The 16,188-nt window shown below is 36.8% G+C and overlaps 1 protein-coding gene across 1 annotated transcript in view; it reads left to right on the top strand.

Annotated features, from left to right (window-relative positions):
• Nucleotides 1-16,188, top strand: part of LOC133624368 (dolichyl-diphosphooligosaccharide--protein glycosyltransferase subunit TUSC3) — a 195,162-nt gene that overhangs the window by 81,307 nt on the left and 97,667 nt on the right. Inside the window, exon 2 of the mRNA XM_061987857.2 lies at nucleotides 8,125-8,294. Coding sequence (XP_061843841.1) covers nucleotides 8,125-8,294 — 170 coding nt within the window. The remainder of the gene's footprint in view (nucleotides 1-8,124; nucleotides 8,295-16,188) is intronic.

The following is a 16,188-nucleotide window of genomic DNA, read 5'->3' as shown; positions in this document are numbered from 1 at the left end:
TCAAAACTCACCATATTTGACACACACATCAGGACTGGCAAAAATTGCCATCTAATCAAAAAAACAAACCCCAAAACTCAAAATTGCACTCTAGCGCCTCCTAGGAAAAAACACAGACAAAACTGCTTGTAACTTCCGGTAGGAATGTCGTAGAGAGATGAAACAAAAACCTCTATGTAAGTCTGATTTAGACCTCGATATCATACGTTGACATTCTTCAGCAAAAATCAACAGGAAGTTGGCAATTCCCCCTTTAAAACAAAAGCTTACTAAAAACAGTCACTTTTGCCTCTTTGAGCTGTAATTTGACCCCCTTAACATGCTTCAAAACTCACCAAACTGGACACACACATCAGGGCTGGCAAAAATTGTGATCTAATAAAAAAAAAAAAAAACAACCCCAGAACTCAAAATTGCGCTCTAGCGCCCCCTAGGAAGAAAACACAGACACAACTGCTCCTCGGAAGAAAACTCAGACAAAACTGCCTGTAACTTCCAGTAGGAATGTCTTAGAGACATCAAACAAAAACCTCTATGTAGGTCTCACTTAGACCTACATTTCATATACGGACAACCCCCAGCAAAAATCAACAGGAAGTTTGCAATTCCCCTTTCAAAACAAAAGTTTTGTAAAAACCGGTCACCTTTTTTCAAACATTATCTCCTCTCAGCGCGTTTGTCGTGTCGGCTTCAAACTAGCACAGGAGAGAGATTGAACCCTTCTGATTAAAAGTTGACCAAAGAGTTTTAATTACTGCTCCGGTTTGGATTGTATGTGCCGTCAAAGTCGGTCCCGTCTATTGATGCTTGCAACTTTAATTTTAATTGGAATTCAACATCGTGTGTGTGCACTGACTAGCTACAGACGCCTGTTGCTCGACCTTTAAACTGTAAATTTAAAACAAATAATGTCGTCAATGTTTTGTGGGGCAAGATTGAGAGGACATGGCAGCACATACAGTACAGGCCAAACGTTTGGACACACCTTCTCATTCAATGGGTTTTCTTTATTTTTATGACTATTTACATTGTAGATTGTCACTGAAGGCATCAAAACTATGACACTTGTGAAGAGAAAACCTACTCTTGAAGCTCATCGAGAGAATGCCAAGAGTGTGCAAAGCAGTATTCAGTGCAAAAGGTGGCTATTTTGAAGAAACTAGAATATAAAACATGTTTTTAGATATTTCACCTTTTTTTTTTATATTATGTACAGGCCAAAAAATTGGACACACCTTCTCATTCAATGTGTTTTCTTTATCTTCATGACTTTACATTGTAGATGTAAATAATGGAAATCTATTATGCTGGATCCACTATGGACTGGACTCTCACAATATTATGTCAGACCCATTCAACATCCATTGCATTCAGTCTCCCCTAGAGAGGGAGGGGGGTTACCCACATATGCGGTCCTCTCCAAGGTTTCTCATAGTCATTCACATCGACGTCCCACTGGGGTGAGTTTTTCCTTGCCCTTATGTGGGCTCTGTACCGAGGATGTCGTTGTGGCTTGTGCAGCCCTTTGAGACACTTGTGATTCAGGGCTATATAAATAAACATTGATTGATTGATTGATTGAGATTGTCACTGAAGGCATCGAAACTATGAATGAACACGTGGAGTTATGTACTTAAAAAAAAAAAAGGTGACATAACTGAAAACATGTTTTGTTGTATTCTATTTTCTTCAAAATAGCCACCTTTTGCTCTGAATACTGCTTTGCACACTCTTGGCATTCTCTCGATGAGCTTCAAGAGTAGGTTTTCACTTCACATGTGTCATAGTTTTGATGCCTTTAGTGACAATCTACAATGTAAATAGTCATGAAAATAAAGAAAACACATTGCATTGAGAAGGTGTGTCCAAATGTTTGGCCTGTACTGTGCATCACCTGGAAAGTTGGAAAGCGTTAACCTTCCTGCATTGCAGAATCATCAAAAAATACAAAATAAGTAACATTTTTATTGATTTATCTTATGAATAAATGGGAAACACTGAATACAATTACCATATTTAGTCATTACTCAGGGAGACAATGTTTCATTACATTCAAATAGTCTATTTAGAATACTAATGAAGAAAATGAGAAATAGAAATAAGATGTTATTTTTTCCGAAGGTATATTTAGAAAGTCTGCATTTACACCCTGCAACATTTTTTAATGAGTGCGTGTGTGTGAGCGGAATGGCGATGCATGAAATCAAATGGATAAAGCACAATGTCCGCAGCCATTTAGTGTATCGTAATCATTCACTCACGCGCGTATACTCTCACTCTGATTCATTTTTGTGCCCTCTGTGCTCAGTGAGGCGAAAAATAAATGTTTTTAATGGTCCCAGGCTGTTTGGAGTGCTTACATATTGAGCATGTTTTTACGTGCGAGCCAGTAAGAGTAGGGAGTCATAACACTGATATGTGGGAGTCACTTGAAGGTCTGACATAAGGTGTTTGACACGCTGGGGGGATGAGTTGCTCAGCGTTAAAGCTGCTTTTGCTTTTTTTTGCTAGTCTCAAAGAAGTATTGAATGTTGCTAACCACTAATTTTAAAAAAAGTATTCTTTAAAACCATAACAATGGGATGTCAGTTAACATCTAAATGTCCCCCAAGAAGCACACAAGGTTGTTTTTCCTGTATTTTAGTGAAATAATATATAAAAGCTAAACATGGTAGGTTATAGCAGTGTTTTTCCATCCACTGTGCCGCAGCACAGGGATACAGTCTGGTGTGCAGTGGGAGATTATCTAGTTTCACCTATTTGGGTTAAAGATATTTTTTGCAAACCAGTAATTATAGTCTGCAAATGATGTGTTGTTGTTGAGTGTCGGTGCTGTCCAGAGCTCGGCAGAGTAACCGTGTAATACTCTTCCATATCAGTAGGTGGCAGCCGGTAGCTAATTGCTTTGTTGATATTGGAAACAGCGGGAGGCAGTGTGCAGGTAAAAAGGTTTCTAATGCTTAAACCAAAAATAAACAAAAGGTGAGTGCCCCTAAGAAAAGGCATTAAAGCTTAAGGATAGCTATGCAGAACGAAACTAAAACTGAACTGGCTACAAAGTAAACAAAAACAGAATGCTGGACGACAGCAAAGACTTACTGTGGAGCAAAGATGGCGTCCACAAAGTACATCCGAACTTACATGACAAACAATATCCCCACAAAGAACGATAAAAATAACCGACATATTCTTGATTGCTAAAACAAAGTAGATGCGGGAAATACCGCTCAAAAGAAGACATGAAACTGCTACAGGAAAATACCCAAAAAATAGAAATAGCCACTCAAAATAAGTCACGGCGTGATGTGACAGGTGGTGACAGTACACCTACTTTGAGACAAGAGCTATATTGATGCATGGTTGGTTATGGTTCAAAGCCATGTGCAACAATTGCGACAACAACTTTTTACTGTCAACTGAGTTTAGTTTTTGAATGATTTCTGCTGGTGGTGTGTCTACGAATTTTTTCATCGTAAAAAATGTGCCTTGGCTCAAAAAATGTTGAAAAACACTGGGTTATAGGCTATTAGCACAACAACTAAGCATATAATACAGGGTTTTTCCTGGCTAAAACTGAGGCAGAGGTGGTTCAATCCTGACCATGCGACAGAATTTTAACACAAAAAAATGTTTTGTTTTTTTCAATTTACAGTAATATGTTGTAAAGAGCACCGTGAAATGTATTGTCATTTTAAATAATTTGATGGGTAGTTTGCTGTAAAATCATAAGTCAAGCAGATATTTAAGTACCGTATTTTTCGGAGTATAAGTCGCACCGGCCGAAAATGCATAATAAAGAAGGGAAAAAAAAATATATATATATATGTCGCACTGGAGTATAAGACGCATTTTTGGGGGACATTTATTTGATAAAGCCCAACACCAAGAATAGACATTTGAAAGGCAATTTAAAATAAATAAAGAATAGTGAACAACAGGCTGAATAAGTGTACGTTATATGAGGCATAAATAACCAACTGAGAACGTGCCTGGTATGTTAACGTAACATATTATGATGAGAGTCATTCAAATAACTATAACATGTAGAACATGCTATACGTTTACCAAACAATCTGTCACTCCCATGAAATCTTATACGTCTAGTCTCTTACGTGAATGAGCTAAAAAATATTATTTGATATTTTCGGTAATGTGTTAATAATTTCACACATAAGTCGCTCCTGAGTATAAGTCGCACCCCCGGCCAAACTATGAAAAAATCTGCGACTTATAGTCCGAAAAATACGGTATTTATTTTTATTTGGACAAAAATGTTTGGGAAGTATGATAATATTTGTTGCAATAATGGATACTATTAAAGTTTAAAAGGCATGCAATTCCAAGCAGTACATATATTTTTTCTGTCAAAATGAAAAAAAAAACATTACATTTAGTGAGAAAATATTGAGTACTTTATTGACACATATCATTTCCAGGTGTTTACAGGCCAGATAAAATGATGTCGCAGGTCAGATCTGGCCCCTGATTAAGCATTTGCTAACATTCCACACTACAAATGATAAACGTATGTATGGTTTGTGCCAATCGGCCCATACTGAAAGCTCCTTCATCAGTATCGTACTAGAAATTAAAAAAGTTGTATCAGGATACCTGTGTGTGTATATATAAAAGAATGAGGAAGTTGTTGTAAGCATATTATAGTTTGACCTCTAAGGTTTTGTGGAATTACAGTCATATCGTTTTCTCGTAATTTACCAAGTGAAGCATGTCAAAATGACTATAGAAAAATCAAAACACACTCACTGGAAGTTAATCCTTTATGCTCAGTGAGCTGAATTCTCATGAAGTCTGCTGATGTGTGACATTATGTTTAATGATTGTTTGAACTCCAAATTGTTACTCTCTATGTATATCCAACTGTCAAGGTTGCACTGTAATTTTACATTTATTGGGGGATGGCGTGGCACGGTTGGGAGAGTGGCCGTGCCAGCAACCTGAGGGTTCCTGGTTCAATCCCCACCTTCTACCAACCTAGTCACGGCCGTTGTGTCCTTGAGCAAGACACTTCACCCCTGCTCCTGATGGGTGGTGGTTAGCACCTTGCATGGCAGCTCCCACCATCAGTGTGTGAATCAGGGGTGTCACTAGCTTTTAAGGACAGGGGGGTCTTAGCCCCCAGGAGATGCACAGGATGCGAGCACAAGCACAAAACTTCACAAACGGCTAACAAAGACTTAGAAATTATTCATTGTTATTATTTTTTTTTTTTTTAAATGCATGGGACGAAATGAAATGCTCCCCGGGACGATGGCTTTTAACCATTTTTTTTCTTTTTCTTTTTATGTATTTATTCATTTTACATTATATATTAAATGTCTTGGTTTTTCCTCCATCTGAAAATCCTATGAAATGTTTAACAAGCCATCTTATAATAATACAACAGCTATTAATGTAACAATACAATAAAACAAATATATTTAATGATGTTTTTTTCATTATTTTAACAATAGGCTAATGTATATTACTTTATATAGATTCTACAAGAAACACAAAACTTAAAAAATAAATTATTTACAATTGCACACACAAGGTTTCGTGCAGCTTCACTCATTGTAAAGGAAGATAAGGTGCTTCGTACACCTGCAGGACCGCAAGCAAGGTCGCAGAGAAAATGCGGACTGGAATTTGAGTGATGTGGGCATTTTCTATATGAACAAGTGGAATGGATTGGATACCGACGCACTAAAGGGGCTCTACCTTACGCTACGAAGTGAGGGGAAACTGAGTGAATAATAACAGGTTTAATGATTATTTATTTAAACTCATATTTGGGCCACTTTATAATGAATATGTCGGCATGTATGTGTAAAAAAAAAAAAAAAAAACACCAAATTATTTAGGGGGGCTTAAGAATATTCCCTAAAATAGGCCTAACAACGCCAATGGTGTGAATGTGTGTGTGAATAGGTGAATGTGGAAATAGTGTCAAAGCGCTTTGAATACCTTGAAGGTAGAAAAGCGCTATACAAGTATAACACATTTACCATTACCATATCTTTCAATGGCAACACATCTCAGCATTCCCATAGTAACTGTATTTTTCTTAAATACAAAGTGTAAAACTGCAGTTTGTGTATGTGTGTGTGTGTATGCAGTATGTGCGTTTGTGTGTGTGTCGGTAATAGACAGTGCATCATTACTGGCAGTGTGACTGACATCCAATGCTGACAGCTCTCCTTTAGGGCCTGGGTGCACATGGTAAAAAAACAGAGATACTCTAAATTGAGGCAAAAAAAACCCCCAAAGGTGTACTTCCAATTCGTCCATGATTTCTTTGTAGAGTCATGTGAATGTGAAGATTTAAAGAGACTTTAGTTAATGATATTTTAGGATGAAATGTCTGCTGAATACAGATGGAAAACGGTCTAGGACATGGATATTAAACTAAATTGTTTTGGGTGCCTTCTTTCTGGAAAGCTAAGGACCAGAGGGTCAGACTTCTCTCTCCACCATTAGTCTTATTTTGTATATTCCTGAGAACCAGCATCCTCCACAGTAGATACTTGATTTTGGCCCATTTATTTTTGTCAGTTACAGGAGCGCTCTGCTGTTTTTAAGGATCTGCTGCAACAAATCTAGTCAAAATATCATCTATATGACACCACTCTATTGTTTTTAAGAATCTGCTGCAAAAATCTCTCATAGGTTTTTTTTAACTGAACTTGCGGGCCATCAGTTGAAGAGTCCAAATGACAAAAAAAAAATAGAGGACCTGAAATGGAACCTTGGGGACAACTACTAAAATAACAAATTAACTTGAACAAATTGCTATTGACTGCATCATAAGTAAACAAGCTATAGCAGCACCATAGTTACATCAATCACATTACGAAAGAAAACGGCCAAAAAGGAGAGGACTTAGGCTATGTCTACACTAAGCCGGATAGCCCCTTAAACGAATAATTTTTTAGCGTAAGCCTCGTTTCAGCCACACTAAATCACCGTTTAAAGGGGAACATTATCACAATTTCAGAAGGGTTAAAACCATTAAAAATCAGTTCCCAGTGGCTTATTTTATTTTTCGAAGTTTTTTTCAAAATTTTACCCATCACGCAATATCCCTAAAAAAAGCTTCAAAGTGCCAGATTTTAACCATCGTTATGTACACCCGTCCATTTTCCTGTGACGTCACACAGTGATGCCAATACAAACAAACATGGCGGGTAGAACAGCAAGGGATAGCGACATTAGCTCGGATTCAGACTCGGATTTCAGCGGTTTAAGCGATTCAACAGATTACGCATGTATTGAAACAGAAGTTGACAGCTCATCTTGATGAAGGTATTTTCCTCTGGTTTATAAGTAAAAAGTAATCTGATGATTGTGAATGATTAGTTCCAGTGTATAGACAGGTGTCGATGTCGTCATTTCATAGGAAGGAAACACACAGTATCTAGTCAACCACAGCTGCAGTTGCTCCTTCTGGAGACACTGCCCCTTAGTGTTTTGGAAAAGAATTACAAGTGTGGCTCCACCCCCATTGAAAGAACTATAAATCAAACAAGACACATTCGTGGGTCTTGTTTGTTCCGAACCCAAAGGCTGACGATACTTGAATAATTAAGAATAATGACAGCAAATAGTTTTTAAGGACTGACCAGTCAAAATTAAAGGCATATAGTCACAGCTTCCTGAAAGTCATTGACACTAATTAATAAAAGCATACTGTTAGTTGTTTTCTTTTGTTTTGCGTCAAGCTATTCATATTGCTTCCTGGCAATTTAGCCTCAAATTATTTAAAAAATTAGCATATATGTTTTTAATCGCTTGCTCTTAAGGTTCCTAAATTTCCTTGATTAAACAGAAAATAAACCATTAATGTGGAGCTGAGTTGTTTCCCGGGCGCAGCACCGCTGCTGCCCACTGCTCCCCTCACCTCCCAGGGGGTGATCAAGGGGATGGGTCAAATGCAGAGGACAAATTTCACCACACCTAGTGTGTGTGTGACAATCATTGGGACTTTAACTTTAACTTTAATGTTTTATCACCTTTTGTATAGAAGAGACTATTGAACAGCAGATGTCATTCCTCCTGAATACAAAGCATCTTTTATTTGATTCTGAAAACCATAGTGACTCTGTTTTGTTTCTCATTTGTTTCCAGAACCTCCTTTCTGAGAAGGTTGACCAAATGATGGAGTGGTCCTCACGCCGTTCTGTTGTGCGGATGAACGGAGACAAGTTCCGTCGATTTGTCAAAGCCCCACCCAGAAACTACTCTGTCATCGTCATGTTTACGGCCTTGCAGCCTCAACGACAGTGTTCTGTTTGTCGGTAAGTTCTGTACACAGTCACTCACAACACTCAAGATAAGTGCGACAAGGGCAGACCACGTTCTTGTGCTGCTTACAATGCGAGCTGTTCATCCGTCTTCCTTCTGTGTTGCCTTGAGTCAGTCAACCCAGAGAGTCAACATCCCCTGCTGAAGCATAACACAATGTTAGAGAAGGTTCATTAACTCCACCAAATGCGTAATGTTTTCATCGGTGTTTGTCTGTTTGAAGGATTAATCAAAAAGTTACAATCAGATTAGCATGGAAATATTTGTCACTAATGGGTCTCAAGGGTAGAAAAGGGGGATTAAAAATCTTTAAGTGACAAAGAAAGAAAGGGAACATATTTAAAGGGGAACATTATCACCAGACCTATGTAAGCGTCAATATATACCTTGATGTTGCAGAAAAAAGACCATGTATTTTTTTAACCGATTTCCGAACTCTAAATGGGTGAATTTTGGCGAATTAAACGCCTTTCTAATATTCGCTCTCGGAGCGATGACGTCACATCGGGAAGCAATCCGCCATTTTCTCAAACACCGAGTCAAATCAGCTCTGTTATTTTCCGTTTTTTCGACTGTTTTCCGTACCTTGGAGACATCATGCCTCGTCGGTGTGTTGTCGGAGGGTGTGACAACACGAACAGGGACGGATTCAAGTTGCACCAGTGGCCCAAAGATGCGAAAGTGGCAAGAAATTGGACGTTTGTTCCGCACACTTTACCGACGAAAGCTATGCTACGACAGAGATGGCAAGAATGTGTGGATATCCTGCGACACTCAAAGCAGATGCATTTCCAACGATAAAGTCAAAGAAATCTGCCGCCAGACCCCCATTGAATCTGCCGGAATGTGTGAGCAATTCAGGGACAAAGGACCTCGGTAGCACGGCAAGCAATGGCGGCAGTTTGTTCCCGCAGAAGAGCGAGCTAAACCCCCTGGATGTCTTGGCTCACACCGTCCCTTATGCCACCGAAGATGATCAAGAGAAGAATATCGACCCTAGCTTCCCTGGCCTGCTAACATCAACTCCAAAACTGGACAGATCAGCTTTCAGGAAAAGAGCGCGGATGAGGGTATGTCTACAGAATATATTAATTGATGAAAATTGGGCTGTTTGCACTCTCAAAGTGCATGTTGTTGCCAAATATATTTCATATGCTGTAAACCTAGTTCATAGTTGTTAGTTTCCTTTAATGCCAAACAAACACATACCAATCGTTGGTTAGAAGGCGATCGCCGAATTTGTCCTCGCTTTCTCCCGTGTCGCTGGCTGTCGTGTCGTTTCCGTCGGTTTCGCTTGCATACGGTTCAAACCCATATGGCTCAATAGCTTCAGTTTCTTCTTCAATTTCGTTTTCGCTACCTGCCTCCACACTACAACCATCCGTTTCAATACATTCGTAATCTGTTGAATCGCTTAAGCCGCTGAAATCCGAGTCTGAATCCGAGCTAATATCGCTATAGCTTGCTGTTCTTTGTTTGTTTGTGTTGGCTTCACTATGTGACGTCACAGGAAAATGGACGGGTGTATATAACGATGGTTAAAATCAGGCACTTTGAAGCTTTTTTTAGGGATATTGCGTGATGGTTAAAATTTTGAAAAAAACTTCGAAAAATATAATAAGCCACTGGGAACTGATTTTTAATGGTTTTAACCATTCTGATATTGTGATAATGTTCCCCTTTAAATGTTTTTTTTACACCATCTCAAGTGGTTTACTGCACCTAACAAGTTTAATATTTGGGGTCCTGTAGCCTGTCAAATAGTTTTGCCAAAACAATATGAACCAGTGGACAATCCCTTTTACTGTACTGTAATTTGCTAATAAAACCGGCTTCGAAGACAAACAGTCATTACAAAATGCAGACAATGTGAAAATTTTACAAGCAAATACATTGATTTAGTCAGCACCTCGTTTGTTCTGGCCACCTTTGCTGTACTGTATGTTTAACTCTCTCATTAAAGCACCCTCCATCTCTCCTTATGGCTCACACATTTTTAGACTGATCAGCGAATTATAAATAAATTATGTCCAAGAACAATATTTTGTTCATAAAAGTAGACGTGTGTAATTTTTGCTGCAGAGTGTATGGTAGGCTCCTTATTGTCATTGCAAAAGTACAACCACATTTCATTTTCACCACAAACCCATTCAAGATTAAACAAACATTGTACACGTAGACAGAACAGGAATAGTGATGGATCGCCACTACAGCGCGCCATAAAAGGTGGGAAAAGGTAGACGCTGGGGAAGGATGAGTAAAAAAAAAAAGTAGATCTCAGACTGGGCTCCTATAGGGGGAGGGGGCACATACTTCTAAATCACTAATCATGGTCTCCATGGCAACAAATAAAGTAAGTTTCTTACAAGTATCATCCCTGCAGGACGAGGAGTAGCTAAACATGTTTACTACACACCGTGCATCCGCTGTAATGATATCAAGTACAGGCACGTATCTAGTCGATACTACTATGATTATGTCGATATTTTTTGGCATCACAACATCTTCTTTCGTTTTTAAAAAATGTGTATTATGTTTATAAATTCAGGAAATATCTCCCTGGATACATGAGGACTTTGAATATGACCGATGTACGATTCTGTAACTACTTGGTATCGGATTGATACCCAAATTTGTGGTATCATCCAAATCTAATGTATAGTATCAAACAACAGAAGAATAAGTGATTATTACATTTTAACAAAAATGTAGACAGAACATGTTAAAAGGAAAACTAAGCAGATATTAACAGTAAATGAACAAGTAGATTATTAATTCATTTTCTACCACTTGTCCTTAATAATGTTGACAAAATAATAGAATGGAAAATGACACAATATGTTACTGCATACTAATTAGGAGCCTTTGTTTGTTTACTTACTACTAAAAGACAAGCTGTCTAGTATGTTCACTATTTTATTTAAAAACTTAACTGCAATAAGAAACATATGTTTAATGTACCCTAAGATTTTTTGTTAAAATAAAGCCAATAATGCAATTTTTGTGTGGTCCCTTTTGTTTAAAAAAGTACCGAAAAGTATCGAAATAATTCACATCTGTTTTTCTTCTTTGCAGTTTATTTCACACATTGGTCAAGCACCTAGAGCAGGGGTCGGCAACCCGCGGCTCTAGAGCCGCATGCGGCTCTTTAGCGCCGCCCTAGTGGCTCTCTGGAGCTTTTTCAGAAATGTATGAAAAATGGAAAAAGATGTGGGGAAAAAAATCTATTTTTTGTTTTAATATGGTTTCTGTAGGAGGACAAACATGACACAAACCTCCCTAATTGTTATAAAGCACACTGTTTATAATAAACATGCTTCACTGATTTGAGTATTTGGCGAGCGCCGTTTTGTCCTACTAATTTTGGCGGTCCTTGAACTCACCGTAGTTTGTTTACATGTATAACTTTCTAGGACGTGTTTTATGCCACTTCTTTTTCTGTCTCATTTTGTCCACCAAACTTTTAAGGTTGTGCATGAAAGGTGAGTTTTGTTGATGTTATTGACTTGTTGGAGTGCTAATCAGACATATTTGGTCACTGCATGACTGCAAGCTAATCGATGCTAACATGCTATTTAGGCTAGCTATATGTACATATTGCATCATAATGCCTCATTTGTAGCTATATTTGAGGTCATTTAGTTTCCTGTAAGTCCTCTTAATTCAATTTATATCTCATGACACACTATCTGTATGTAATATGGCTTTTAATTTTTTGCGGCTCCTGACAGATTTTTTTTTGTATTTTTGGTCCAATATGGCTCTTTCAACATTTTGGGTTGCCGATCCCTGACCTAGAGCATAGCAATAAAACAAGTGAGAGTGAATGGAAAATTTGAGTTGAAAATTCTGTATTGCTGTTCTGTTCTTCGGTGTTGCAATTGCTCAAATAGAGAGATAGGAAATAGCTTTCATATACCGTATTTTTCGGAGTATAAGTCGCACCGGAGTATAAGTCGCACCTGCTGAAAATGCATAATAAAGAAGGAAAAAAACATATATAAGTCGCACTGGAGCCCGGCCAAACTATGAAAAAAAACTGCGACTTATAGTCAGAAATATACGGTAGTTTCAAAAAAAGTGGCTCATACAAATAATAGAGAAAAAACTAAAGTGTGTCGACGGAAATGGCTTTTAAAAATGTCACTTACATCATATTGTGGAATACAATCGTACCACTCATGTATGCAGCAATCACTTTGTAAAAAGTTGGAGGAAATTTGGTTGAGAATCTTATTGTATTGCAATCGAGTTTAGTTTCAACTATTTTAGTAGTGTTTGACAGCAGAACTAAAGGTAAAGAAAAGGCAATAGATTGCATTAGTTTTGTGTTCTTTTGTGGTTGCTTTCCCTAAATATAACTATGCAGACCTGGTTGTGCAAATGAACTAATGTCATGTTACATACTGTGATTGTTGGTCCAATCCATTGTATTTTCTTTCTCAAATTTTATAACCGAAACTAAAAGCTTAATTGTTGTTGTTGTGCAGGAAAGACAAGTGCTTTATTCGACACAGATTACCACATTATAGCGTATTTGGTGATATTTGTTAGCATCAGTAAAATATCCTTAATAGTATTAATAAACTAGATTACTAAATCTCTGGTAGGCTCAACAGTATATACTATATCTTGATATCGCTAGCAACGATAATCATATCTAATTAAAGAGACAAAATATACTTCACACCATAAAAACCGCTGCAGACATGAATTGTAGATGAGACTAATATTTGTAGCAGGAAATTAACTGCAAGCAAACTTATCCTTTTTCTCATTAGCATCATGATCACACCAGCGTGGCACTCGTTATGTCAATCAAATACATTACTTACCGATGCACGAGTCTAACTTTGTCTTTCACGGATGAAATCTTAATTTGTGGACCCCCGACAGATGTAAATACCTGATGTGCCTCCAATATTTTCTTCTCGAAATACAATAAACGTCAAGTAAAGTGATGTAGCAGTAACCTCTTGGTGATGATAATAGAATAGAGCAGAATAAAATATAATAGAAAGTACTTTATTGATCCCTGGGGGAAATTCAGCACCACAGTTCGCTCACAATAAACAATAAACACTTAGGTATTTACATTTCAAGGAGAGTAAAAAATAAATATATTAAATAGCCTACACTCAAATTGTCCCCTCACTTTTCTTCCGGTGCAAAAACAGCAAAAAAAAAACAAACAGCTGATGCAACTACAGCAGTGCAAATAGCATATCATACATGTGAATAATATAAATAAGGCTATGGAATCAAATAGAATTGTCCTATCACTTTTTTTCTGGTGCAAAAAGATAGCAGTGCAAGTAGCATTTTTTACATGTGAATAATATAAATACGGTCGAGTATACATTCAAGTACAGTCAAAATGGAATAGGATAGGATTCAGTTTTTAGCCTTTTGGTGCAAAAACAGCAGTGCAAAACAGCTTTTTAAGTATGAATTATATAAGTAATGACTATTTTCTAGTTTAATATACGTATGCATTATACCCTCTGATTCAAGAACACTCAAAATGGAATAGGATAGAGTTTATCCAGTCAGTATTTAGCCTTCCGGTGCAGAATAATATAAATAAGCCGGTCTAATATACATTCAAGTACAGTCAAAAATGGAATAGGAGAAAATTCATTTTTTAGCCTTCTTGTGCAAAAACAGCAGTGCAAAACAGCATGTTAAGTATGAATTATATAAGTAATGACTATTTTCCAGTTTAAAATATGCATTATAAACTCTGATTCAAGTACAGTCGTAAATGGAATAGGATAGAATTTATCCAATCAGTCTTTAGCCTTCCGGTGCAAAAACGGCAGTGCAAAACAGCATTTTCAATAACAATGATATACGTAATGACTATTTTCCCGTTAAACATATGCATTATAAGTGGTATAAAAAATAGTTTTTAAGAATATTTTTCTAAAGTATGTAAAAATCCACACAAAAAAGGGATTACTCCCTATATGTGTATATGTACGTATGTATATATATATATATATATATATATATATATATATATATATATATATATATATATATATATATATATATATATATATATATATTTACATATATGTATGTGTGGGTATATATATATATATATATATATATATATATATATATATATATATATATATATATATATATATATTTACATATATGTATGTGTGGGTATATATATCTGTTTATATTTTATTTTATTTCTGATTACTATTATTATTAATGTGTTATTATTTATTTTTCCTTTTTTTTCCTCTTTTTTTTTCTTTGTTTATTTAATTGATGTATTTGTAGATATTACTTTGTTTTTTTGTTGTTTCTTTCTTTTTTTGGGGTGGGTGGGTGGTATGCGTGGGATATAAACAAAAATATTTTGACATTTAGGGCAGACAATAGATATATGATTTATGTGAATATGATGTAATGGATAGGAATGTCTGATGCTGGATGTCAATAAAAAAAAAATGAAAAAAAAATAAAAAAATCCACTCTATCCCATTTAAAATATTTTTTTCATGATCGCTATTTAATTTTCCCCTAAACCTTTTCAAAACAAGCCTAAATCTGCACTGAGTCAGGTCAATAAACAGTAGCCTAATGGGGCTTAGACCATTGCCTGAAACCCGAAGTGCCCGAATATGCCTCTCGGTCACGTGATTGCAACCCACCTATACAAATTCAGGGAATGATTCCATGTACACAATTTAAGGGCAAAAATGATTTAAAAGAATAATAGTAGTTTTTGACTCTGCTTCATTATTGACTTACCCCTTATACAGGTGGTTGGGGACTAGAGATGCGCGGATAGGCAAATATTTCATCCGCAACCGCATCAGAAAGTCGTCAACCATCCGCCATCCACCCGATGTAACGTTTGATCAGAACTGCACCCGCCCGCCATCCGCCCGGTATATCTAATATAGACGATGCATTATTGAGGCACCTGCCAACTACTCCGGTTTTCCCGTAATTCGTACGGTTTTCATCAACCTATTCCGGGTTACGGGTGCAGTGATAAAAAATACGGTTTTTCATTAATTAAAAAAAAAAAGGGTGAAAACTACGCGAATTGCACCTTGTGCAGACAAGATTTTTCGATCGGACACGGAGGAATTAGCGATGTAAAAGACCACTTTGGGACAAAAAAACACAAGTCTAATGCCGTTGCTAGCGATACAAGTGGAAAACTTTCAACGTTTTTCGTCGCCCAAACAGATTCTTTGGATGTGATAAATGCCGAAGTTTTATTTACGGAGGCAATAATTGAGCATGGACTTCCAATCGCACTGGCTGATCACATGGGACAGTTAAATATTTGTAATGCAACCTTTAAAAATCATTAGGCGGTGATCGCGGTCCCAAAAATAAACTTTTTCTTGCATGATAATGTCCAGAAAAATTCGCTTTATATTACTATAGAGTCCTTTTAACGAATGAGTTTGATGGTTTATCACAAACCTTAAATGAAAGAAGTCCTTTGTTCTCCTGCACCGCATGCGCTTTGGTCTTGCTTCGTGTTTGGTGCGCAATCCTGTCGGCTGTATTTCACAGCACGACATACTGTTAAAAGTGTTTATACTATTTATGCTTTCAAGTCCAAGTTGAAGAAATCTTGTTAAATGTTGACAGCATAACTACCAAAATACAGAAGTATGTCCTTAATATTTTTGCAGTGCTATTTCTGTTGAAAAGTTCAAATGATTACATTAGAGATGTGATGTGCCACTTTTCAAGTGTCTGGTGGCTTCAATTAATTTTCATTAATTTTTCATATTTTGAATTCTTTTGAAAGGCTTACAAAAAAACTACATTTGAATTGTAATTCCATGCTATTGACAGGACTATTAATTTTAATGAAGTTAGCTTACCATGTTTACAGTA

The sequence above is a fragment of the Nerophis lumbriciformis genome, linkage group LG27, assembly GCF_033978685.3.
Source record: "Nerophis lumbriciformis linkage group LG27, RoL_Nlum_v2.1, whole genome shotgun sequence".
In the NCBI taxonomy this organism is placed as follows: domain Eukaryota; kingdom Metazoa; phylum Chordata; class Actinopteri; order Syngnathiformes; family Syngnathidae; genus Nerophis; species Nerophis lumbriciformis.
The sequence above is the reverse complement of the archived record's forward strand: the minus strand, read 5'-3'. Positions and strand labels throughout refer to the sequence as shown.